A 25,961-nucleotide genomic window follows, 5' to 3' on the forward strand; every position below is an offset into this window, starting at 1 on the left:
GTCCACACGAGGTCTTGTATACAAATGTTCATAGCAGCATAGCACAAAAGCCAGAAAGTGGAAACCATCAAAGTGTCAATCAACTAATGAAAGGATAAATGGCCAGGCGCGGTGGCTCACGCTTGTATTCCCAGCACTTTGGGAGGCCGAGGTGGGCAGATCACCAGGTCAGGAGTTCGAGACCAGTCTGGCCAACACAGTGGCCAGACTGTTGCCCAGGCTGGAGTGCAGTGGTGCGATCTCAGCTCACTGCAGCTGTCTCTACTTGTCTCTACTAAAAATACAAAAATTAGTTGGGCATGGTGGCGTACACCTGTAATCCCATCTACTTGGGAGGCTGAGGCAGGAGAATTGCTTGAACTGGGAGGCAGAGGTTGCAGTGAGCCCAGATCATGCCACTGCACTCCAGCCTGGGAGACAGAACTAGATTCCATCTCAAAAAAAAAAGGAAAGGATAAGCAAAATGTGGTATATCCACTCAGTGGAACATGATTCAACCGTAAAACAAGGAAGGAAGTGCTGCTGTGTGTCACAACATGCATGAATCTTGAAAACATTATGCTAAGTGGAAGAAGCCAGACACAAAAGACTCTGCGCTGATTCCATTCATATGAAAGTCCAGAAGAGGGAGATCTCTAGTGACAGAAAGTACATTCGTGGTTGCTCAGGATGGGAGGGTGGAGGGGATGGGAAGGCAGGAACAGCCAAAGGGTACACGGTTTCTTTCTGAGGTCATGAAAATGTTCTAAAATTGTGCTGATGGATACCTGTATCTGTGAATATGCTTAAAAACAATAAATTGTACACTTTGGGTGAATTTTGTGTTACATGAATTATATCTCAATAAAGCTGGTTTAAAAAAGTTACGTGCAGGCCAGGCGCAGTGGCTCACGCCTGTAATCCCAGCACTTTGGGTGGCTGAGGCAGGTGGATCACTTGAGGTCAGGAGTTCTAGACCAGCCTGGCCAACATAGGGAAACCCTGTCTCTACTAAAAATACAAAAATTAGCCAGACGAGGTGGCGGGCAGCTGTAATCCCAGCTACTCAGGAGGCTGAGGCAGGAGAATTGCTTGAACCCAGGAGGCGGAGGCTGCAGTGAGCTGAGATCGCACCACTGCACTCCAGCCTGGGCAACAGGGTAAGACTCTCAAAAAAAAAAAAAAGTAATGTGCAGAATAATGTTTTTAGTATGTTATCCTTTTGTAGGAAAATGGAGAAGGGAAATACAAATTTTGTCCTCATTTTTATAAAGAAATGAAACTAACAAGATGGTTCACTAAAGAAGGAGGGAAAGAACCACATAGTGGGACTGGAGATCGGCTAGGCTTCTCTGAATGAACCTTGTTTTGTAGTTTTGACTTTAGAACCAAAAAAAAGTTTTTAAAAACATTAAAAAGAAAAGGCAACACTAAAAATTGAAAACATACTGAAATAAGTAAACCTAGCTATCATGTTGATGGTATAACCACACAGGAAAAAAATATCGTTGCAAGCGATTTTAATAAGAGTAGTCTATTCACCCCTAGTGGAATATAGTCTAAGGATAAAAAGCATTGCCAAGAAATTTTAGGCTATACTCAGTGATCTTAATGTTAGTAGTAATACTTGTATTATTATTTTGAAATGATTACATGTATATGGTGGGATAAAGAAAATAATTGTTAATGCCACCAAGATTTTCAGTGTAAAGAATTAAAAATATAAAATGAAAGAAGTTAAAAATCTTGTTTGTTTTGGCCGGGTGCAGTGGCTCACGTCTGTAATCTGGCACTTGGGGAGGCCGAGACGGGCAGATGACTTGAGGTCAGGAGTTTGAGACCAGCCTGGACAACACGGTGAAACCCTGTCTCTACTAAAAATAAAAAAATTGGCCGGGCACGGTGGCTCAAGCCTGTAATCCCAGCACTTTGGGAGGCCGAGACGGGCGGATCACGAGGTCAGGAGATCGAGACCATCCTGGCTAACACGGTGAAACCCCGTCTCTACTAAAAAATACAAAAAACTAGCCGGGTGAGGTGGCGGGCGCCTGTAGTCCCAGCTACTCGGGAGGCTGAGGCAGGAGAATGGCAGGAACCCGGGAGGCGGAGCTTGCAGTGAGCTGAGATCCGGCCACTGCACTCCGGCCTGGGCGACAGAGCGAGACTCCGTCTCAAAAAATAAAAAAATTAAAAAAAAAAAAATTAGCCAGGTGTGGTGGCGGGCGCCTGTAATCCCAGCTACTTGGGAGGCTGAGGTGGGCGAATTGCTTGAACCCAGGAGGCGGAGATTGCAGTGAGCCAACATTGTGCCACTGCACTCCAGCCTGGGCAACAGAGCAAGACTCTATCTCAAAATAAATAAAATCTTGTTTGTCTTTTGATTCTGTTAATTTGACATGGAAATATTAGTATGAACTCATAACGTGTTTATTTTTTAAAGAAATCTATAATTTTCTAGTTCTGTTCATCGAAAGGCCTGAAGCTGTGACATCCCATAATAGGGAACAGCGTGAGTGCCCAGGCTGTGGACTCTAGATCTCATTCTCATCAAGAAACCAGTGATATCTGGAGAAATGGGTGATTCCAAGACTGAAGCAGGATGTGGACAGAATAAGCCCAGGACATGCTGTGTAAAAAGCAAGCAAGCTTTCAAAACAGCAGATCGTGTCCTGAGGGCAGGGAGCCAACCTCAAGGGCTCCCGAATAAATCGAGCATCAGGAAAATGACTGACAGCAATGGCCGGAAGCCCATGAAATATACCAGTATCTCTGTGTTCACATGACGCTCAAAAAAAAAAAAAGCAACCTAGTGAGCAACTCTAGAGCTTGCTGAGGACCGACTCGGTCTGCAGGCACACAAGTAAAGGAGTAGGATGGAGCTTCACACTGCTGTGCCTGGGGTGGGCCACAGTCCCAGGTGACCACGGGGTAGGTGAGGGAACGCCTGTCTTCACAGACCACTCTCCAGCTGGTGAAGGCAGGAGCCACAGGGTCAGACGCAGGCCTGTGGGAGGACAGCCCTTGGATCAGGGATCTCGATGTCTTGCTCGAGCCATCAGGTGGAAGGCCGATGGGGACTTTATTCTGGGTTGGTCAAACTGCCAACACTGGACCAGTGACCAGTCCGCATATCACTCCAGCGGGACTTCGACACATCACAGGCTGCCTGGGCTGGCTGGGGGTGCACATGCATCCCTGAGAAGCAGCCCTGCAAAGACCATCTGAACCTAAACCCTATCAAGCACCTCTCTCTAATTAGAGTTTACAGGAAACACGGGGGTGGGAACAAGTGAGCAGTCAGTCACATCCAGGCGGGGAACTCTACAGGACAGACGACCTTGTTTTTTCCGTGAATAAAGCGGTAGGCTGAAGGAGACTTGAGGTGCATCACACAAGGCAATGTGCAGGCCCCAAGAGCCCTCATCAGGTTAGACCTGAAATCACGACATTTTTAAGACGACCAGGAAAATTCGAACATGACCTGGGATTTCTTATGATACTGAGGAATGACTGCTAATTTCTAATAATAATAATTTGTGGTTACGTAAAGTATTAGATCCTGCTGACATGTTCACAGGAGAAATGATACCTGTGAGAAAGGGGACGACAGACAGATAAAAATAGATGAAGCAGGACTGGCCAGTTTTGATCAGTGTTGAAGTTGAGTGCATGGTGCTCTTCATGCTTATATGTTGTGGGTTTGAACATTTTCATAATAAAGAGATTTTTTAAAGCCCCAAAACTCATTTTAACCATATCAAGAAAGGCAAAAAGATGGCCAGGCGTGATGGCTCACGCCAGTAATCCCAGCACTTTGGGAGGCCAGGGTGGGTGGATTACCTGTGGTCAGGAGTTTGAGACCAGCCTGGCCAACATGCTGAAACCCCATCTCTACTAAAAATACAAAAATTAGCCGGGCATGGTGGCGGGCACCTGTAATCTCAGCCACTCAGGAGTCTGAGGCAGGAGAATTACTCGAACCCGGGAGGCGGAGGTTGCAATGAGCAGAGATCGCGCCACTGCACTCCAGCGTGGGCGACAGAGCAAGACTCCATCTCAAAAACAAAAACAAACAAACAAAAAAAAGCAAAAAGACAAGGAAAGTCCCAGAGGACAGGGGCAGAGAAAGAAAACCCAAAGTGAACCCAGCAAGGAAGGAGGAGCAGCCAGCGGGAGAAACCCAGGGCTCGGAACCGGCAGGGGCAGCAAGGCCTGGGGCGGCCGCATGTGTGGGACAAGCACACGGGGAGGCCTATGAAGAGTAGAAGAGGAGCGTCGGACAGGGTGGGGGTGCTGGATTGGATGGGCGGGGGAGGCCGGGCCTCACTGTTAGACATGGTGGGGTGGGCACAATTCTTACTCTTTCGTGTTTTTCAACGTTAAGTTAAAAATTAAAACAGGAATCTTGACAAAGCTGAAAAATAATAATCGTAAGGAGAAAAATAAGGACAGAGTGAACACTAAGGGAGAAAGGCCAGGCTGACCCCCTCCTGCGTCACTGCAGACTGCCCAGCTCCTGTGGCCAGTGTGGCTAGGCCACTGCCCAGCTCCTGTGGCCAGCGTGGCGAGGCTGCTGCCCAGCTCCTGTGGCCAGCGTGGCGAGGCCGGACTGCCCAGCTCCTGTGGCCAGCGTGGCGAGGCCACTGCTGGGGACGGGCGGCATCTCTGCACAGAGGGTTGCATTAGAGCCCCAGGAGGGGCCTCAGGATCCAAGCAGCAGAAACCCTGTTCAGGGGCAAAGCCAGCAAGGGTCGGGGTTGGGGAGGGGCCACAGGCCAGTGGAGGCTCAGCACTGAAGGCCCCGCTCCTCCCTCCCTCTCTTCTTCCTCCTTCTCCTCCTCTTTGTTCATCTTCCTTCCTTCCAGTACTGAGGTCAGGGCCAGGCACGCTGCGGTCTGTCTCCTCACCTCTGCTCTCTCTCAACACCTGGGCTGGGACCGCGCTCTAGGGCCCAGAGGCGTTTGGGAGGCCACCGCAGCATGCCACGGAGAAGTGTACAGCCACCCTGCATCAAGTCAGGTCATCGAGGAAGGGACAGCAACATGTCCATGAGGCAGGCCTGACCTGCGCTCCCAGTGACTAACCTCTCGTGACCTCTGTTTCCAGACGTCCCTGGGAACTGTTCAGAAAACTTCTGTCAGAATGGAGGCACCTGTGTGCCGGGCGCGGACGCTCACAGCTGTGACTGCGGGCCAGGGTTCAAAGGCAGACGCTGCGAGCTCGGTAAGTCAGGGCTTGGCCTCAGGGCGCCCCTTACCACAAAGCCTGTGCCTCGGCCTAGCACTGCTGGGCCACAGCTGGGTTTGCCACGGGAGCCTCCAACCATGAGGTGCCAGACGGGGAGCCTGGTGCACGGGGCTGACCCGAGTCCCCGGGGGCTGCGTTGCTGCCCCAAGCACCAGGATAGGAGGTGCTGCCCGTCACAGGGGTCAGAACACCCACAGCATGCGAGGCTCAGCTGCGGAGGGCTCCCTGACCCAGCCAGAGCAGGTGTCCGGAGAAGGGACTCCCACCTCCACAATACTGACCTGCCCCGGCCTTAGAGGAAGCCAGCTGCAGACCCCTGAGCCCTCTTCCCCGGCCTTAGAGGAAGCCTAAGGGGTTTCGCTACAGACCCCCGGGCCTTCTCTTCAGGCAGGGCCTCTCGGAGGGGCAGGAGGAGCATGTCAGGAGCCCCTGGCGAGCCACTGCCCTTCTTTGTTGCAGCCTGTATAAAGGTGTCCCGCCCCTGCACAAGGCTGTTCTCCGAGACAAAGTCCTTTCCAGTCTGGGAGGGAGGCATCTGTCACCACGTGTAAGTTGATTTCCACGTGTAAGTTGGTTTCTGTCCTCCGCCTTACCACATTTGTAGTGTGTTTTTTTTGTTTTTTGTTTGTTTTTTTGAGACAGAGTCTCGCTCTGTTGCCCAGGCTGGAGTGCAGTGGTGTGATCTCAGCTCACTGCAAGCTCCGCCTCCCGGGTTTATGCCATTCTCCTGCCTCAGCCTCCCCAGTAGCTGGGACTACAGGCGCCCGCCACCTCGCCCGGCTAATTTTTTTATTTTTAGTAGAGACGGGGTTTCACCGTGTTAGCCAGGATGGTCTCGATCTCCTGACCTCATGATCCGCCCCCCTCGGCCTCCCAAAGTGCTGGGATTACAGGCGGGAGCCACTGTGCCCGGCCAGGTTGTTGCTACTATTATCATCATCTTCATTATTGGTCTGCTTTGAATTGCATGAGTTTCTGCCCCTCAACCTCTCAAAGTGCTGGGATCACAGGCGTGAGCCACCGCGCCCGGCCTGTAGAGTGTGTTCTTGACTCCTCAAAGTGCTTTCTCAAAGCCACCCACCTACCCCTGAGGGGGGACGACAACTGCAGTCACAGAAGGGACTTGCTTTGATCACCGATTCCCTCCATGTCACAAATTAGGCAGCTGAGGCAGAAAAACTGAATAACTGCCCCAAGTCCATGCAGCTCAGGAGCAGCGGCTGAGAAGAACCCAGGCCCCTGGCCCCCAGTCCGCCAGACTTTCCTCCCCACACATCACCCACCCAGACCCCCAGCCCCCAGTCCCCAAGGCCCCAGTCCCCCAGACCTGCCTTCCCACATATCAGCCACCCAGGCCCCTGGCCCCCAGTCCCCCAGACTTTTCTCCCCACACATCACCCACCCAGACCCCCAGCCCCCAGTCCCCCAGCCCCCAGTCCCCCAGACCTGCCTTCCCACATATCAGCCACCCAGGCCCCTGGCCCCCAGTCCCCCAGCCCCCAGTCCCCCAGGCCTTCTTCCCCGCACATCACCCACCCAGGCCCCCGGCCCCCAAGCCCCCAGGCCTTCCTCCCAACACATCACCCACCCAGGCCCCCGGCCCCCAGTCCCCCAGCCCCTAGTCCCCCAGACCTGCCTTCCCACATATCAGCCACCCAGGCCCCTGGCCCCCAGTCCCCCAGCCCCCAGTCCCCCAGGCCTTCTTCCCCGCACATCACCCACCCAGGCCCCCAGCCCCCAGTCCCCCAGTCCCCCAAGCCCCCAGGCCTTCTTCCCCGCACATCACCCACCCAGGCCCCAGGCCCCCAGGCCCCCAGGCCTTCCTTCTCACACATCACCCAACCAGGCCCCCGGCCCCCAGTCCCCCAGCCCCTAGTCCCCCAGACCTGCCTTCCCACATATCAGCCACCCAGGCCTCTGGCCCCCAGTCCCCCAGCCCCCAGTCCCCCAGGCCTTCTTCCCCGCACATCACCCACCCAGGCCCCCAGCCCCCAGTCCCCCAGTCCCCCAAGCCCCCAGGCCTTCTTCCCCGCACATCACCCACCCAGGCCCCAGGCCCCCAGGCCCCCAGGCCTTCCTTCTCACACATCACCCACCCAGGCCCCCTGCCCCTAGTCCCCCAAGCCCCCAGGCCTTCCTTCCCACACATCACCCACCCAGGCCCCAGGCCCCTGGCCCCCAGACCTTCCTCCCCACACATCACCCACCTAGACCCCCAGCCCCCAGTCCCCCAGACTTTCCTCCCCACACATCACCCACCCAGACCCCCAGCCCCCAGTCCCCCAGCCCCCAGTCCCCCAGACCTACCTTCCCACATATCAGCCACCCAGGCCCCTGGCCCCCAGTCCCCCAGGCCCCAGTCCCCCAGGCCTTCTTCCCCGCACATCACCCACCCAGGCCCCCCGCCCCCAAGCCCCCAGGCCTTCCTCCCAACACATCACCCACCCAGGCCCCCGGCCCCCAGTCCCCCAGCCCCTAGTCCCCCAGACCTGCCTTCCCACATATCAGCCACCCAGGCCCCTGGCCCCCAGTCCCCCAGCCCCCAGTCCCCCAGGCCTTCTTCCCCGCACATCACCCACCCAGGCCCCCGGCCCCCAGTCCCCCAGTCCCCCAGGCCCCCAGGCCTTCTTCCCTGCACATCACCCACCCAGGCCCCAGGCCCCCAGGCCCCCAGGCCTTCCTTCTCACACATCACCCACCCAGGCCCCCTGCCCCTAGTCCCCCAAGCCCCCAGGCCTTCCTTCCCACACATCACCCACCCAGGCCCCAGGCCCCTGGCCCCCAGACCTTCCTCCCCACACATCACCCACCTAGACCCCCGGCCCCCAGGCCCCCAGACCTTCCTCCCCACACATCACCCACCCAGACCCCCAGCCCCCAGGCCCCCAGACCTTCCTCCCCACACATCACCCACCCAGGCCCCAGGCCCCTGGCCCCCAGACCTTCCTTCCCACACATCGGCCCAGTGCCCACTGAATGGCAGGGCCAACTGAAGTGACCTTCCTCTCTTCTCTTCCTCAGAGCCCCCTGGAAAAACAAACAGCTCATGAGAATGCCGGCCTCAGTTCTGCCATTAACTCATGATGTGGCCTCAGGCCCCCCATCTCCGAGACAGGCTGTGGAGGGAGAGCTGCCCAGCCCATCTCTTAGAACCTTTCTTGCTAACACTCTGAGTCTGTGGGTTATGCAATCAATTTAGTCAACAGATAACTTACTGAACACCTGCTGTGAGCTGGGCACGGTTCTAGATACTCAGCACACATCAGGAACAGAGCAGACCAAAGCCCTGCCTTCAGGACCCGTTCATTGCAGATGAGGGGACAGACAATGCAGTGAGTGTGTGGTGTGGCAGGTGGTGAGTGCAAAGGGAAACAGGATGAGATGACAGGATGAGACTAGGAGAGCCTGCTGGGGACGGGCAGGGGCTGGTGCAGCAAGAGGGTGCTCACCCTCTTGGAGATGAGAGGGTAAGCCTCCTGGAGAGGGTGATGCTGAACAGACATGGAGGAGGGACATCTGAGGGAAGGACGTTCCAGACAGCCAGAGGACCAGTTACCAAGGCCCCGAGTCAGAAGTGTCCCTGGCATGTTGGGGGAGAAGTGGAGAGTGGTGAGAGGTGAGGGACAGGGAACCTCCAGGGCCATGGAGACCCACAGAAGGACTCTGGTGTTTGTCCGTCATGAAATGGGGAGCTACCAAAGGGTTCTGAGCAGAGGAGTGACATGTTCGATTACACTACTTTGGATGTTCTGCGGAGAATGGGATGTAAACAGGCAAGGGTAGAAGCTTCGTTGGAGCTTGGACGTGAAGCCAGGTGTAACATGTAGCAGGAACACATATGAGATGCTAATCTGTGTTGAGATTTGGGAAGCCGTATTGACAGTCCACTGAATTTGGATTCTGTGCAGTGGCCGTCCGAACCCACAGTATCTACCATCTTCCCGCTGTGCTTAGTTACACCAGTGCCTGCTGGTGACCACCAAGTATCCAACAAGAAGACCCTTCCCGTCCTGAAAGCATTCTGTCCTTTCCCTTCCAACCTATCTGCATATTTCAAGTGACTTCCTTGTATTTAACATAGAGGTGGGTCTTGCTTGATATCTAGTCTGACAGTCTGGTTTTTATTGGAGTATTTAGACAATTTACATCACCTTCCACATCATGACCAGCGTGGTTGGATTTAAACTTCCATATTGCTGTTTGTTTTCTATTTTTCCCATCTGCTTTCTGTTACTTTTTCCCTTTTTCCTGCCTGATTTTGGATTACTTTTTACTATATTTTGTCCAGTTCTCTGGTGGTTCACACTGGGAGGTTAATTCCAGATTCTGTTACTCTTTCATGTCCAGAAAGGGAAGTCTTACCACAGGTTTTAGATCCTAAAGGTTCTACGAGACTTAGCATATGAGTTGGAGCTTTGCCTGCTGAACTCCTTGGATCTCCCTTTTAAACAGCTCTGACATTTGAGAACTTTAACAAAAGACAAAACACCTTCCCATCCATTATTATCTACAAACTTGTAAGAGAGATGGCATGAGTAGGTCCCATTTTACCTGCAACTGAGACTTAACACTTCAAGAGACTTGCTTGAAGTAGCCTGATGAATAAATGGAAGAGGCAGGAGATGAAATCAGGTCTCCCGTTCTATAATGCCTACATCGGAATCCTGAATCCCCAATCCCCAACGCTTCTCAAACTTCTCTGTGAAATACCCAGAAAAACAGAGAAGTGAGGTCATACCTTCCCCAGGCCTCAGGCGAAGTGGCCTGCCTCTAGCACTGACATGTCTTTGAAATTTCACAGTTTATTTTTAGTACCATATACTTTGTCAGCGCTCATCAGAATGCACATTCAAATGGGTTTATTTTATGTATATTATTGTACCTCAATAAATTTGTTACAAATCACATGACATTTATGTTAAACATCTTAATACATCAATAGGAGGTAACGTTTCATTCAGAAAATAGCAGCTTTTCCCTCAGACACCTTCAGGGTTACCTGTGGGTTCACATAGCCTAGGTTAAGCAGTTGGCAACATTTTGCTTCACTGTCTGGTTTTACAAAGCTTTCTTGCAACAACAGGTATAAAAGAGTCTACAGAGTTCACCAGGACATCTGCTTCAAAGAGAGCTGTGAAAGCACAAGCCCCAAGAAGACCCCGAACAGGTGCCTCCGGGGAGCAGGCCCATGCCGTGTCCTGCATGGAGCCCACAGGGTGATGGGGCAAGATGCTGTGTCCTGCATGGAGCCCACAGGGTGATGGGGCAAGGGCGGCGGTGCTATGGGATGCTGCAGGCCTGCGGGCGGAGCCAGGCAGTCTACTCACCCGGATAGGCAGCCCCTGGCCACCCACGTTCTGCTACGAAACTGTATGTCCATATACGTGCATGTGAGCGTACACAGGGGGGTCCAGCTGGGCATGCCGGGTGCTGGGGAGAGGTCACACGGTGGGTGCTGGGAGTCACTCTGGTTATGCGTATTCACACAGAACACGGTGCTACAATTGGGAAGCACAGGGTGTAACTGACAGCCCTGAGTATTTAATGGCCAACAGAGTGTGTCGCTGTTTACTTTTTATTCACTCACACCCAGGTTCTTTCCCCAAAGGGTTCAAGGTAGTTACAAGAATTACTCCTGTTTGGGATTTACTGAAAGAAGTACCTGAGAATATTATATGCTTTAGAAACCACAGAGTCGAAACCTGTCATCGTCCTCATAGACCAATGAGTAGCCACACGTATTTGTTTGGCATTACCAAGTGTCAGGGCGAGGCCGCAGCCTGCAGCTCACCAGCTGTGCTGCTCAGCCTGCGCCTGTCTCCCGGCTCTTCCCTGGGGTAGCTTTTGCTTGCTTTCTCCCACGTCTGTCCCTCTCTCTCTCTCTCTGACTCACATCCAGCCACGTTTCTAGCCTTGTCACTCCCAAACTACTGCCTCAAGCCAGGCGGGCGCACACAAACTAAAATGCTAATCTCCACAGCGGTGTCTGGACTAATAGTATCCCCCACCCTGGAATGTATGTGAGCTAAAGACAGGATTTCAGCAGGCATCCTGGACTGAGGTAGCTGTAGGATTCAAAGTACACAGTCTTTTTTTCATTAAACAACTTTTCTCTATTTCAGGAAACAAAGTAAGAGTCAGACACTGGAGAAATCTTAAGGTACGTCCCTGCTGCTCCCGCACCACTACCACAGAGCTGCTGGGAAGTGGGGGGCGACTGCCCAGCCCTGGGGCTCTCCGAGTGCCGCTGCCTACTTACTAAGCACTGCTAAAGGAAGCTCGGTCCTGTGCTGCTGTGTTACAGACTCCTGGGCAGGAAGGTTTCAGAATTTCCCAAGGGGAAAAAGACACGAACCTGCTCTGGCCACTGACAAATACATCTTCAGGTGGAAATGAGGCTCTCTGTGAATAGGGGCAAATCCCACTCTTTCTCAAGGGAAACGTGGCCAAGAAACCCCTCGATCAGCTGCAGTGGGAGGAAGAGGCAGGAGGGTGGGCACTTGGAGAGGCTGGAAGACCACCTGGTACCTGGGAGGAGGGGCCACGGGCAGTGGGAGGGCCTGGGCTGCTGAGAAATTCCGGGGGTTCCAGGACAGAGCTAAGACAGTGCCTCCCAGAGCTTGTGAATGGCATTCTGTCAGAACTAAAAATGGGGCAGGGGCCTTGATCACTTAATATTTAGAAAGTCTCAAAGACTGTCTGTCACTAGGAAACTCATCGCTGACACTAGACTCATAGGCATTCATAAATCCTGAAATGAAAGAAACTTTCTAACCTTTTTTGATTAAGCTAGCATTTCCCAAACTCTTTTGGCAACCAAACCCCCATCCTGCCCCTGCCTCCTGCTGCTGCATCTTCAACAACACTGGTATTCTTCACAATGGTTTGCAGAAGACTGGGATAGACCACAGAAAACCATCTACAACCTGTTATCAGTTTCATACTGACTACAGTTTCTTATCAACATGTCACTGTGCATGAAAGATCAATTTCTGGTTGGCCTAGGACAGCTTTGCTACTCACGCCCCTTAAATGAGCCTTCACAGTTCCTCTTCCTGTGGTACAGATGAGAGTGAGGCACCCTTGGGTAACAAGCCACTTCAAAACAGGTCTATGTTTTGTTATATGCCTAAAAAAATAAAGGAGAAATGTGATTCGGAAACCTTTAAAAACGAACAGAAGCAAAAGAGCTTTTCAGGTAAAGGCTCACACACTCCAAAGGAAGAATGTCCACACCACCTGGGGGAAGGCCTGGGCCGGAGCTCCACAGATGGCTGGAACTTGAGCTCTGAGTTGGCCATGACAGAGGGCATGCATCTGCCTCTTCGGATGTGGAAAGGCTCTCCATAAGAGAGCAGCTGGCAGTGTTCACTTCCTGTTGACTCAAAGGAATCACTTCCTGCCATAAGAGAGCAGCTGGCAGCGTTCACTTCCTCTTGACTCAAAGGAATCACTTCCTGCTCCCACCTCACCCTCCAAAGACACACACACTAAACACTCCAGGCTTGTAAGCAATTTACTACAGCCGAGCATCACCTAACAATGGAGATGCGTTCTGAGAACTGCTTTGTGAGGTGAGGTCATCTGGGTGAACATCATAGCGCGTACTTAGAACAAACCTAGATGGCGCCGCGTACCGCGCACCTAGGCTGTATGGCAGAGCCTGTGCTCCCGGGTTACACACCACAGCGTGTTACTGAATACTGTAGGCAGTTGTAACACAGTGCCAAGTGTGTGTGTATCTAAACACAGAAAACCTACAGTAAAAATATGGTATAAAAGATAAAAAATGGTACACCTGTGCCGGGCACTTACCATCATTGGAATGTGCAGGACTGGCAGTTGTGCAATAATAAATTAGTTCTTCAATAAGAAATTAACCTTAGCGTACTGTAACTTTTTTACTTTATACATTTTTAATTTTTACTTTTTAACTCTTTGTAATAACAGCTTAAAATACAACCACACTGTACAGATGTTCAAAACTGTTTTCTATCCTTATTCTAAGTGCTTTTTCTGTTCTTAAAAATTTTGTTTTTTACTTTTTAACTTTTGTTAAAAACTAAGACACAAACACACACATTGGCGTAGGCCTACACAGGGTCAAGATCATCCATGTCACCTTCCTTCACTTCCACATCATGTCCCAGTAACACACATGGAGCTGTCACCTCCTGTGACAATGATTCCTTCTTCTGGATACCTCCTGAAGGACCTGCCTGAGGCCATTTTACAGTTAACTTTTTTTTTTTTTTGAGACGGAGTCTCGCTCTGTCACCCAGGCTGGAGTATAGTGGCGCTATCTCGGCTCACTGCAAGCTCCATCTCCCAGGTTCACGCCATTCTCCTGGCTCAGCCTCCTGAGTAGGTGGGACTACAGGCGCCCACCACCACGCCCAGCTGATTTTTTGTGTTTTTAGTAGAGACGGGGGTTTCACCGTGTTAGCCAGGATGGTCTCGATCTCCTGACCTCGTGATCTGCCCGCCTCGTGATCTGCCCGCCTCGGCCTCCCAAAGTGCTGGGATTACAGGCTTGAGCCACCGCGCCCGGCCAACTTTTTTTTATAGGTAGGAGTACACTCTAAAATCATGATGAAGAGTATAGTAAATACATAAACCAGTAACATCACAAATTATGATCAAGTATTATGTACTGTACATAACTGTATGTGCTAGACTTCTATACACAGGGCAGTGCAATAGGTTTGTATACACCAGCATCACCACAAACACACAAAGAATTCTTCTAGCACTTTGGGAGGCCGAAGTCAGTGGATCACTTGAGATCAGGAGTTTGAGACCAGCCTGGCCAACATGATGAAACCCCGTCTCTACTAAAAATACAAAAATTAGGCATGGTGGTAGGCACCTGTAATCCCAGCTACTCAAGAGGCTGAGGCAGGAAAATCACTTGAACCCCGAAGGCAGAAGTTGCAGTGGGCTGAGATTGTGCCACTACACTACAGCCTGGGCAACTGAGCAAGACCCTCTGTCTCAAAAAAAAAAAAAAGAAAAACAATTTTGTACCATGGCTATGACCTCAGCTCCACTGTAATCTCATGGGACCACTGTCATGCGTGCAGTCCTTCATCATACGGTGCCTAACTGTACTAGAATTAATAATCCACAAACATAATTTGGGTTTGAGATATTTATATGGTGGTAAGTCACCTGAAATATTAATGTATCTTTTTAAAAGCTTGCCTAGCACATCCACTCCCATAAAAACAAATCAGAAACCCCCAACTAATTATCAAATACTGGCTTATAGAACACCTGTTCTTGAAATAATGGAGAAAACACACAAAAAAGCAGGAAACAGAAACACACGCACCCAGACACCTGTCCAAGAACAACATGAGAATTCACTTCAACCCAGAGCAACTTGACGCAGCTGTGCCCTTGGAGAAAAGACCGAGTCATTACTGGGAGGAGGAGGGCAGGGTAGAGGAACAGCCTGTTGATTTCCCATTTAAAAGTTGTAATGCGGCCGGGCGCGGTGGCTCAAGCCTGTAATCCCAGCACTTTGGGAGGCCGAGAGGTCAGGAGATCAAGACCATCCTGGCTAACACGGTGAAACCCCGTCTCTACTAAAAAATACAAAAAACTAGCCGGGTGAGGTGGCGGGCGCCTATAGTCCCAGCTACACAGGAGGCTGAGGCAGGAGAATGGCGTAAACCCGGGAGGCGGAGCTTGCAGTGAGCTGAGATCTGGCCACTGCACTCCAGCCCGGGCGACAGAGCGAGACTCCGTCTCAAAAAAATAAAAAAATAAATAAAAAATAAAAAATAAAAAAAAAATAAAAGTTGTAATGCTGAGCCCACCTGTTCCTAAAGATGGGGATGTAGTCAGTGGAGGCTGCCCCTCCCCGTGTGCACTGCCATATGGTAGAATCCTGGTGCTCTAAGAACGCAGGGGCCTCTGGATGACAGAGGCCCTGAGGGCCACTGAGAGAAACAGGATGCAGCCCATTTAAAGGAGTGGGAATGCCTATCATTCTCCTCATGCTTCACTTTGTTTTCTCTTCAAAGGATTTAAGACGTTCTTGTTACACTCCACCAACCTCACGAGTTTCTAAAACCCAGGAAGATGAGGTCTAAAAACTGGATGAAAAAGGACACCCTGAGAGAAAAGGTCCTCGCTGGAGTCGGTCCCCTCTGGGACCTCTCTCCTCACGCCTCTAGAAGACAGATGGCCAGGCCTGTGCACACACCAGCCCGCCCTGAGAGTCCCCTCTGGGACCAATCACCTATGAGTCCTGCGATGCATTAAGTAGCCTGTGCCCTCACCCAGGCTGCTGTTCCCGAAGGTGTGGTCTGTGCCTGTGCGGATGGGATGACAGCTGGCCATTCCCCGGGATCAGTGAGGCTGTCAGCCTTGCTTCTGCAGTATTCGGAAACCTGTTCTTACACTCCAAAGCCAGAGAAAGAATTCTGCCTTCGAGGCCTAATAAATTGAGAAGGAACCGTGATGGACCACTTCCAAAACAGAGATGGGGGGCAGCGGCCGAAGGGCAGAGACCAGGTGATGCTGGGAGGAAAGCCGGGTTGCAGACACAGCTGCCCCTGCTCTGGTCCTTCAGCGTGTTTATGATGCTCGTGCAGGTCGACAAGCCATCCTACGGACTAGGACAATTCAGAAGAGGAAATGGTAACACGAAGGTGGAGTTCAGACTCTCAGACAACAGCAGGGCTGGCAGCATTTCTCTGTAAAGGATCAGACAGTAAGTATTTTCAGCTCTGCAGACCAGAGGTCCCTGCGGCTACAGCGCAGACACAGCCACAGGCGTGGAATTGAACGGCTGTGGCAATGTTCCAATAAAAACTTATTTACAATAACAGGTGGGGGCCAGAGTGGCCCACGGGCCGTATTTGGTGAACCCTGTTCTATGAGACCACCCAGGCTTCAGCCTTCAACAGTGGAAGCCATCCCTGAATGACAAGTCACAAGGGCATCAAAGACCCCTGAATTTTCATGGAAAAAGCTATCCAGACCCCTACTTGGAAAGCTAAGGCACACTGCCGCGAAGCAGCAAGGACGCCTTACAAGTCTCAGTGCAACAGAAACAGACACCTGGGCTGGGCTGGACAATGTTTAAGGTTCCTTTTAGTCCATGACTCGAGTTAATACTGTTTTAGGCTATCGGGTAGTAAACACGATCTTAGACATCCCCATCTTCAGAAGCAGGACAGTGCGGCACCTCAGCACACCCGCTTCCCACCGTGCTGCAGAGCAGCTGTCTTCCCCTGCCAATGTTTCAACCAGAGCAGCCGATCGCACCTCCTCTCGTGTTGAGCCTCACGATGGCTGACCCAGCGGGAAAGCCGGCGCCCTGCCGCACCGCCCTGACTGCAGAGCCAGCATTCCAGCCACAGAGGGCCTCCTTCCTTTCATCTTTTATAAAAATGTGTTTTGAAGAGTTAGAGTATATTTTAGGCTTTTTATCTTTATTAAAATTTCATGTGCATGTGTCTGTGTATTCTGCAATTTGTCATTTTCAGAAGGAAGGAACAGGCAATTCGAGAAGTCTCACCTTCACCCCCGAACTGCTCCCCAGTCTCCAGACCCTCCTGAGAGCCGAAGGTGGAGCTCAGTGAAGGGTCTTGAGCTCAGTGAAGGGTCACTGGGTGAACTGAGAGAAAACCACGTTCAGAAACACGTACTGCGGACTTCCTGCAGCCGTGGGACCCGTCATTGTTTGTCCATGTAAGCTACAGCATTACTAGCAGATGCTAAGATCGAGTGATATCACTGGAAAAGTAGGTGAATCTACTAGGAAACTTTCTACTCCCTACTAGGACCTCAAACCCCTCAGCCACACAGCAAATGCCAATATGCTCCCGTGTTAGCTTAGAAGCCTTTGTGTCAACGAGAACTGGCTCCTGAGTCCCAAGCTTGGTGCTGTGCTGTCACAGGACTCGTCTGTTGGGATGTTTTACACATTAAATATCTAGTAAAAAGACTTCCCGGTGCTCAGGAATTACAGTTCGTTCTTGAAACATTCCAAAGAGGCCACCACAGCGTTTCCCACGTGGCTTCTTTTAAAAACTCAAATGGCTTCCTTGAAAATACTCAAAGTCCACCCAAGGACATTAGTAATAACAGAATCAGAAAACTGTCAGGAGCATAAAGATTTATTTCTGTATCAAAATGAAAGAAGCAATCATGAGTTGCTGAATTACCCATTTGCTAATGAAACTGGGATGGACTGATCATCTAACCAAGTGCAGATAGAGGATTCTACTTAGTCCTCTGATCGGGCACAAGAACAGCAGCCTAGGTTCTGGGGAGAGTGGCAGTGACCGGGATGCCACATGGAAGAGAAAATGAAAACACTGGCACAGTGAAATGTCTCATTTCCAAACAGTTTTGCCTATGGCCAAGCAAGGCAATAAAGACAAACTCTCCCTTTTCCCCATTGCATGTGGGCTACCAGGTACAAGTAAGGGAATCTTTGCTCTGCCCACTGTCCTCCAGTGGAGAACCCAACAGGCAACGGCCCCACTCAGGTGTCAGCTCACCTCCTGCACCTCCCCTTAGCAGGAACTCCTTCCACTGGCAAACGACTCTGACTCAGCTGTGGCGATGTGGAGGGAGTCACCGAGCTGCTTTTCTTTTGCAAAACAAGTCTTTTTCTTTGCAGTCACACTCTAAGACAAGGCTGCTGGAGAAAACAAAAGCACCTAGACTTCAGTGCCAAATCCCCACAATAGCATGCAGCTCACAACTACCAAGGGTAGTCCAGTGCATAGGGGAAAGGAACCCTGCTGAAAAACCAGCTCCTTATTTTTCTTGTAAATAAAATAATACTATCCTAAGTCCATTTACCATCTGAAGTTGTCACGAGTGAACAGTCACATTACTTTATTGGACCAGGCCTTAGATGAGTTTCTCAGGCTCAGCACTGACATTTTGGGCCGCATCATTCTCTCTTGTGGGGCCATCCTGTGCACTGTAGGATGTTTTATAACATTCCTGGCCTCTACCCACTAGAATCTACCAGATCCTAGAATCTAGTCGATCCTAGAATGCTACCAAGGAGACTTGAATTTTGGTCCTATCATCAAAAATGCTCTCTGCATCAATCCTATGCCAGTTTCCCCTAAGGAGGGGCTAACTGGAATGTTCTAGGATGTACCAATCCTCCAGGACCCTCTTAGAGCTCATGGCATCAGAGACAGGCCTCTACCTCAGGGATCATCCCTGGCTTACATCAAATTCCTCTTCTCTGTTCCCAACACTTCAAACTGTTCTTTGGACTCACTGAGTTCCCTAAGGTGACACACCCCCCCACCCCCACCTTGGGGGTCATGGAGCGCTCCCTGTGGCCCTGGTTCAGCCCACCTGCTCTATACCCTGTGCTCTTCTCTGGTTCTTGAAGCCGTCTGTAACCAGGGCAGGGGAGATAACTGTATGGAACCATTCCCTGGCCTCCACCTGCTCCAGCACTCTCCAGGCCAGCACAGTCTACAGGGCCGGAGACACCAGGCCTGGAAGTGACCACTGGCCAAGAGCTGACATAAAAGCCAACCTCCCCAAACAGGAAGGGCCTGTTCTTCACAAAGATAAAGAAAACTGCCACAATGTTCTGCTGGCCTTAGGAAGCCTGCAAAATTAACCAATACATCACGAATCAACTTCCTTTTATTCTGCTGTACACTGAATGCCATCACGAAGCAATAGACTTTTGGATTAAAAACAAGTATTTCTGTGGAAAGCCTGCTACATGTTTTCATAAAATAAAGTGCTATGATGTACTAAAACCTCACATTGCCTTCTCGTAATTTTATTTTTATCACTAGAAGGAAATATAAAGTGATTCCTGAACCAGAAGAATGAACCCCATCTTCCAACTGTCACAGAATTATCACCAACATATTCAAAAGAGAAAAAAATAAAACCAAAGGTTGATGTATTGAGTGCCCTTGATTTGAAGAGCTCAAAGTAAGTGTTCTATTCAGGATGGGACAGGGCCTTCCTCACAGACACCTGACAACAGATCAAACGTGCATTTCCTGTTTCCGGTTTGGTTTGTTCTGTCTGCCTCTCAGGTGACTTATAATTTTTTTCATCAAGAGACCAGTTTTAGAATAAAAAATAACTTAAGAAGATTCAAGTAAAGGACCCAAAAGCTTTAAGAGAATGAAAAGCTTCCTTGGTATCTCTGGGCCCTTGCTCTAGGCCTTCCATCATAGCTGTTCCTCCTCCTCGTCGTCCTCATCCTCATCATCATCCTCCGCCTCGTCGTCCTCCTCATCATCTTCATCCTCATCTTCATCCAGACTTGCCCTTTTGTCATCAGATGTGCTGCTGTCAGACTCCTCCTCCTCCCGAGCCAGGAGCTTCTTAAAAACCTCAAACTCCTCAACAGAAGAACAGGCTGTCCTGGCCAAAAACTCGGCTTCTGAAACTCTGAAAATGTCCTTGACCAGTGGGTTAGGGATCTGTGTCTGCCCCTTCTTGTCAGGGGTTTGGTACCGTCCCAGTCGCTCCAGGTAAATGTGTCTCTGCTTAATCTTGGTTAGTGAATACTGCAAGTACTCACTCTTCACAATGTCTGGATGCTTAACTCCCATCCTGAAGTACGCGTACTGGAAGACACAAACACACCCAGGAGTCCCAGATACAGAGTCCTGAGACCTATCACTCTGTAAACCATATAAACTTCAGCTGGACAAAAGGATTCAAAAATAATTGCCTCATTGGTGACAGCAGAATACCCACTCTAGGAGACTGACATTTGTGTGACAGAGGGCAGTTTCAAAACACTTTCGAATTCATCCTGAGAAACACGGAGCAGGAAATAAAGGGGCAGGAGGGAGAAGGGGCAGGAGGGAGAGGTGGTATTTTTCTTTAAACGGGGAAGGAAAAGAATGAATATGGAAAGAACAGGCAAAACATTCAGAAAACATCTAGAAATTCCACCTAAGTTGTCATAATTGTTACTAAAAAGTTGGACAACTGTTAAAATTACATTTTCAAAATCAACATGCAAAACCAATTCTGAGGACAGGACGGTTTCAGCTGTTTTAAAATTAGCTATTTCAGACTCCCCACTTAGACTCTCAGAATAGGACTGGATCATTCATTATTAATGGCAGAAAAGTTGAAGAATAGGTTTGATCTGTAATAAATTAAAGAACCAGAACCAAATTTTCTTTGGCTGATGTACGCAGAGAATCTAGTCTTTCACTTCCTCCACTCAAATGAGGTGTCTGAGGCTTCTTATCCATATAACCGAGCCTTACAACATTTGAAAAACCTGAAAAACTTGCTGTTACTACAGTAATCATGCTATCAGTCATTCTCACCTGAAACCACGCTAAAGGTATCAGTCCATTCTCACCTGAAACTTGTATTCCAGTTGACCCAGGTCCTCTCGAAGAACAGAGGGGCAACTGTGCAAAATCTTGGTGACTTGCTGTGCCGTGAAAAGGCACTTCTCCTTGAGAAGCCTGACAGTGTCATTAATGTCCTGCTGACGCATGGTGAAAATTTCAGGGCAACAGTAAAGCACCCTCTTTAATTTCCCTGCAGAACATTCAAAAAAGGCAAGCACATAATTTCAGGATACTCCAGAAACCCAAGGAGCTAGCTGCACCCAATTTAAGTCCACATTTAAAAACAAACAAGGATCCTCTCCTTCCACAGAGCAAGTGGCAATTTCAGATCTAACTTCCCAGAAGCACCATGGAAAGGATCCATCTCCCCACCGACTTCCTGACACTCCTCAGACTCACCAGCCTTGCCTCCCTGTGTTCCTGCTTTATTCTGGCCTCCCACCTGGAAGGTGCCAACTTTGTATTTTGGGTCTCCTCTTGCCCTCCTCACTTGGAAAATAATTTCCCAGGCATTTACTGGAAAGATCAGAGAGTAACATGGGAGGAACCGTATTTGGGGTTTGGGTTGATGTTTCCTTCTATAATACAATAGTCATCGAAGCATTCACAACTAACATTCTCAAGCTGAACTCAATGAAAAGGAGTTTCATCATCATCCTAACAGTAATAACAACAATAGTAATCATGAGGACACACACCACCAACGCTGACGTCCTGGTTACCAGGGTCACCATATATCCTCTCCCAGCCAGGGCGCCTTGAGTGAAAGAGGCCCTATTAAAACTGCACTAACGGTGTAAACAGGGACTATTCCAGGCCTTCCTAGGGATAGCTGAGCAAAATTCAGTAATTGGAAACTTAAAGTCAACTACTTAAACTATTAATTAAAATTTTCCTAACATTTGAGTTAGTGATTATCTCAGTGTGTGAGGAATTTCAGGAGTTTAGGTTTATCTTCATCTCTTAAGGCTGTACTGAGTTTGCTAATTAATAACCACTGCACATAATGTATTAAGTTTAGACTTTTAGATTACACTGTAAGAGAGAATCTGTTAAGAAAAATATACAAGGTTACCTTTTTCTTATCTTCTAGAGAAAGAGGCCTGTAGAGATGCTGTGAAATGGTGGGTCCTAAACCTTCCACCCCTGCCTCAAAAAAAAATCTTACCAGGAAGAGTCAATCATGCAAAGAAGTAATAGTGTAACTCCTCTGGTCAAAGTGGGTAAGGGTCCTTGGAGACCCCCAACTCCTCCAGAAGGCCCTTAAAGAGATTCAAGGAACTCTGAGCATCCTTGAGATGTGAATATTGTTGGAGGCAGGAGTGGAAGGTAAGTGGAAGGGAAGGTTACTCCACCAGTTTCCCAGGAACCTGGCAAGATCTCTCATGTTCTACAGTAAATCTAAACACTCGGCTGGAATCTGTCTTTACAAGAGATGTTGGTTTGACATCACACCACAGAGACAGAGCCCTAAGACAATTTCATGTTGATTTAAACATCAAATGTTATATGTACATATATTTATCAACATCACATATCAGCATCAACCCACTGAACACATACCATGTACCCACCACAGCAGTAGGTGCTAAAGACCCCACAGTGAACAAGGCAGACAAGAGTCTCTGCTCTGGCACTCAATTTTTCCTTCTAGTCTTAACTTCTCCTTCCCTCTCGAAATGTATTCTGCACAGGCGGCCACTCCTACTCCTCACCTCCAAGCCGAATTATACATTCCTCTCCAGGAACACTGACATACTCAGAAAGCTTCCCTAATCCATCTCACCTTAGGCTGTTCTTTCCCCAACTCTGGCTCCTCTCACATTATATAACTTTTTTTTTTTTTTTTTTTTTGAGACAGAGAGTCTTGCTGTCATCTAGGCTGGAGTGCAGTGGTGCCATCTCAGCTCACTGCAACCTCCGCCTCCTGGATTCAAGCGATTCTCATGCCTCAGCCTCCCAAGTAGCTGGAATTACAGGCACGTGCCACCATGCCCAGTTAATTTTTGTATTTTTAGTTGAGTCAGGGTTTCGCTATGTTGGCCAAGCTGATCTTGAACCCCTGACCTCAAGTGATCTGCCTGCCTCGGCCTCCCAAAGAGCTGGGATTACAGGCATGAGCCACCGCACCCAGCCAAAATCTGCATCTTCTTGTACCTTCTCCAAGCCCAAGCTTTCGCAGGTAACTGGAGCGCTTCCTCATTTGCATAATAGGCAGTTTCAATAACTGGGGACTTTTCTTCAAGACCACATACACAGGCTCTGGATTCAGACCCAAGAGAATAAATTCTGAAATGATGTCCAGCAACTGTTGAAGACTGGCACCTGGTCGTATACTGAGCAATTCATTAATATGGGCATTGCTGAAACCCATGTCCAGGAGGGAACTGATGACCCTCTCTAGCTCCAAGGACCCTTGTTCCACAGGAGTCCTCTGCTTCTCGAGGCGGCACTGAACACGATTCCTCCTGCACTCTGGTTCCTGCACATAGTTATTGGATCTAACACAAGATAACTCCTCAGTGACCCCTCCATTGGAGGCTGTGGTCAGTTTGCGCAACAAGGAAGCTGTCATCCTTCTCTGTTCTCCAAGATGAGGAGTCTGCCTAGCCATCCAGGCCCAGGTGAGGGGGATCAGGCGGTGCCAATCAAGGACCTGTAAGACACAGGACCAAAAGACAATTAATTCCTCACTATCCCAGTGTAATGGACACCACAAGACCTTTGAGCCAGAGTACTTACTGCCTTGGTTCCACACAAACATACAGTTTTTAAAGCAATCTGCAAAATCATATCTGAACTTAAGCTACAGAGAAGGAAGCTCACATAGAGAGAACAGGGTACTTCAAGGTCACAGAGATGGGAGTCAAGCAGGTACAATATTGTTGGCTTTTGTAGCTTTAAGGACGGAAGCAGAGACATGGAGGAAGAGGGAAAAACCAGGTCACCTGGTCATGTGTGCCAGAAAAGACTGGACCTCAGACTGCTTTCCAGATTCATGTTCTTAAATTCATTCCACGAGAAGAATCTTGTGGGATAGAGTTGGCCCTTGAACAACAAGGGTTTGAACTGCTCGGATCCACTTATATGTGGATTTTCTTCCACCTCTGCCACCCTTGAGACACCAAGACCAAACTCTCCTCTACCTCCACGTCAGCCTAAAGACCTTATGAGGATCTGCTTCCTCTTAATGAATAGTAAATACATTTTCTCTTAGGATTTTTGTTTGTTTTTTGAGATGGGGTCTCACTCTGTTGCCTAGGCTGGAGTGTAGTGGTGCAATCATGGCTCACTGCAGCCTTGACCTCCCCAGGCTGAGGTGATCCTCCCACCCCAGCCTTCTGAGTAGCTGGGACTACAGGCGCACACTACACCCTGCTAATTTTTGTATTTTTTGTAGAGACGGGGTTTTGCCCTTATGGTTTTCTTAATAACGTTTTCTTTTCTCTAGCTTATGTTAAGAACACAGAGTGCAGTAGATAAACACGATATGTGTTAACGGACTGTTTATGTTGCCGGTAAGACTTCCAGTCATGAGTAGGCTATTAGTAGTTGAGTTTTAGAGAAGTCAAACATTATACACTGATTTTCAACTGGTGTCGGGGCGGTCTGGTGCCCCTAACTCCTGTGTTGTTCAAGGGTCACAGTAGTTAGTCAACTTGCATACACAATTCCAGTTGACTCAAAAGTCTTCAGCTGTTCAGGATGGTGCTTAACAAACTATGCACAAATCATCCAGGCACTCTAAGCCAGCAGTCTTCAACCTTTCTGGCACCAGGGACTGCCTTCAAGGAAGACAGTTTTTCCACAGACTGCTGAGGGGTTTCCGGATGATTCAAGCACATTACAGTTGTTGTACACTTTATTTCTATTATTTTCACGTTGTAATAGAAGATGAAATAATTATACAACTCACCATAATGTAGAATCACTGGGAGCCCTGAACTTGTTTTCCTACAACCAGAAGGTCCCATCTGGGGGTGATGGGAAACAGTGACAGATCATCAGGCATTAGATTCTCATAAGGAGCAGGCAACCTAGATCCCTCAAAGGCGCAGTCCACAATAGGGTTCGCGCTGCAGTGAGAGTCTAAGGCGGCTGGTCCGACGGGAGGCGGAGCTCAGGCTGCAATGCCAGCGAGGGGAGTGGCTGTAAATGCACACCAAGTTTGGCTGGCTCACTCGCCGCTCACCTCCTGCTGTGCAGCCTGGTTCCTAACAGGCCAGGGACCGGTACCGAGGATTGGGGAACCCCTGCTCTAAACCCTTCACATCGGTCCCAACCCCTTCTCCAGCGTCGACTGTCGCCCCGGGGCCAGCCTGCCAAGCCCATGGCTGCTCTCCAGCCTCCCCTGTCCAGATGCTCCCTCCGCCAGGAACACCGGGCAGTCGCTGGGCTCAGCGGGCGCAGCCCGGGAAACTGGGCTTGAGCCTAAAGACCTTTATGCGGATTCCGCTTCCTCTTAATGAATAGTAAATACATGTTACCTTCCTTGTGAAGTTCAAACTCTTGTTCAAGAGTCAACTCAGGCCGGGCGCGGCGGCTCACGCCTGCAATCCCAGCACTTTGGGAGTTCGAGGCGGGTGGATCACCTGAGGCCAGGCGTTAGAGACCAGCCTGGCCAACACGGTGAAACGCCGTCTCTACTAAAAATACAAAAATTAGCCGGGCATGGCGGCGGGCGCTGGTAATCCCAGCTACTCGGCTGAAGCAGAATCGCTTGAACCCAGGAAGCGGAGGCTGCGGTGAGCCGAGATCGCGCCACTGCACTCAAGCCTGGCGACAGAGCGATACTCTGTCTCAAAAAAAAAAAAAAAAAAAAAAAGTCAACTCTATACCCCACAAAAATTGAGCAGAGCCACGGGTCCAGGATGCCAAAACCAGGTCACCGTGCACGGACCTCCAGAAGGGCTCCACGACCTGGCCGTGAAACACCCGGCGGCCGCGGTTCCTCTGCGTCGCTGCCCCCCCATCTGCCACCTGGAGAAGCCCCCGCGCCCAGCGCGACCTCACCTGACGGCCCAACGCAGCCATGGCGCGGAGGAGATGGCGACAGCTACGGCGCCGGAAGCAGCCGTCCTCCCCGGTCCTTCACTTCCGGCCCTCGGTCCGTCACCACCGCAGTTCCCAGCGCCAGCGCGGTGCTGGTGGATCATGGTTCCGGCCCGTAGCTGTGCTGAGCCCTCACGACCCCGCGGGGCTCGGGTGTCCCGGGGCCGCCCCTCCGCAAAGCTGGGAGGCCGGAGTCGCGCCCGTCACCGCCCCGCCGCCTCTGCCGCGGCCTCAGTCCTCGGGGGCGTCGGCGTCCGGTCGTTCCCGTTGCACTGCCCGTGTCCCGCTTCGCAGAGCTCTGGGCTGGGTGAACGAATGGGTCGTCCTGGCCCACACTCGTGT

General features: G+C 50.2%; 2 protein-coding genes across 11 annotated transcripts in view; one reads left to right on the forward strand and one right to left on the reverse strand.

Moving 5' to 3' along the window:
* SNED1 (sushi, nidogen and EGF like domains 1) overlaps positions 1–16,693 on the forward strand; it is a 90,290-nt gene extending 73,597 nt beyond the window's left edge. For 2 of the 7 annotated variants that reach the window (XR_013402277.1, XR_013402279.1), the window contains 5 exons: positions 5,086–5,202; positions 5,686–5,773; positions 8,248–10,393; positions 11,349–11,386; positions 15,258–16,693. Coding sequence is in view for 3 of the 7 variants with exons in the window: in XM_077958107.1 (XP_077814233.1) it covers positions 5,086–5,202; positions 5,686–5,773; positions 10,310–10,487 (383 nt within the window). In the remaining 4 variants the exon portion in view is untranslated. Of the gene's footprint in view, positions 1–5,085; positions 5,203–5,685; positions 5,774–8,247; positions 10,779–11,348; positions 11,387–15,257 lie in introns of those variants that run through there. The other 5 variants (XR_013402280.1, XM_015111534.3, XM_077958107.1 and 2 more) reach the window with 3 other exon arrangements.
* A 649-nt stretch (positions 16,694–17,342) lies between these two features.
* MTERF4 (mitochondrial transcription termination factor 4) lies at positions 17,343–25,639 on the reverse strand. 4 transcript variants are annotated; one of them, XM_077958115.1, is made up of 5 exons: positions 25,581–25,639; positions 24,484–24,541; positions 22,725–23,223; positions 20,573–20,757; positions 17,343–19,817 (listed from the first exon to the last, which is right to left on the reverse strand). In XM_077958115.1, exons 2-5 carry the CDS (start codon positions 24,484–24,486, stop codon positions 19,416–19,418), a joined length of 1,089 nt encoding a protein of 362 aa, XP_077814241.1. In that variant the 5' UTR covers positions 24,487–24,541; positions 25,581–25,639; the 3' UTR covers positions 17,343–19,415. The 4 variants fall into 4 exon arrangements, with proteins under 4 accessions (XP_077814241.1, XP_014967021.2, XP_077814240.1 ...); XM_077958114.1 differs by having other exon boundaries at positions 18,853–19,817; positions 22,698–23,223; XM_015111535.3 differs by lacking the exon at positions 24,484–24,541.
* Between the last annotated feature and the right edge of the window lie 322 nt (positions 25,640–25,961).

The sequence above is a fragment of the Macaca mulatta genome, chromosome 12 (assembly GCF_049350105.2).
Source record: "Macaca mulatta isolate MMU2019108-1 chromosome 12, T2T-MMU8v2.0, whole genome shotgun sequence".
In the NCBI taxonomy this organism is placed as follows: Eukaryota; Metazoa; Chordata; class Mammalia; order Primates; family Cercopithecidae; genus Macaca; species Macaca mulatta.

Excerpts from the sequence above, each read along its gene's own strand:
- MTERF4 (XM_077958113.1), bottom strand. The coding sequence starts at position 25,601 with ATGGCTGCGTTGGGCCGTCAG. Across the intron at positions 20,758-22,697 it reads AAGATGCAGATTTTGGCTGG|GGAAATTAAAGAGGGTGCTT; the intron begins GTGCGGTGGCTC and ends AATGTTCTGCAG. Across the intron at positions 19,818-20,572 it reads AACTGGAATACAAGTTTCAG|TACGCGTACTTCAGGATGGG; the intron begins GTGAGAATGGAC and ends TGTGTCTTCCAG.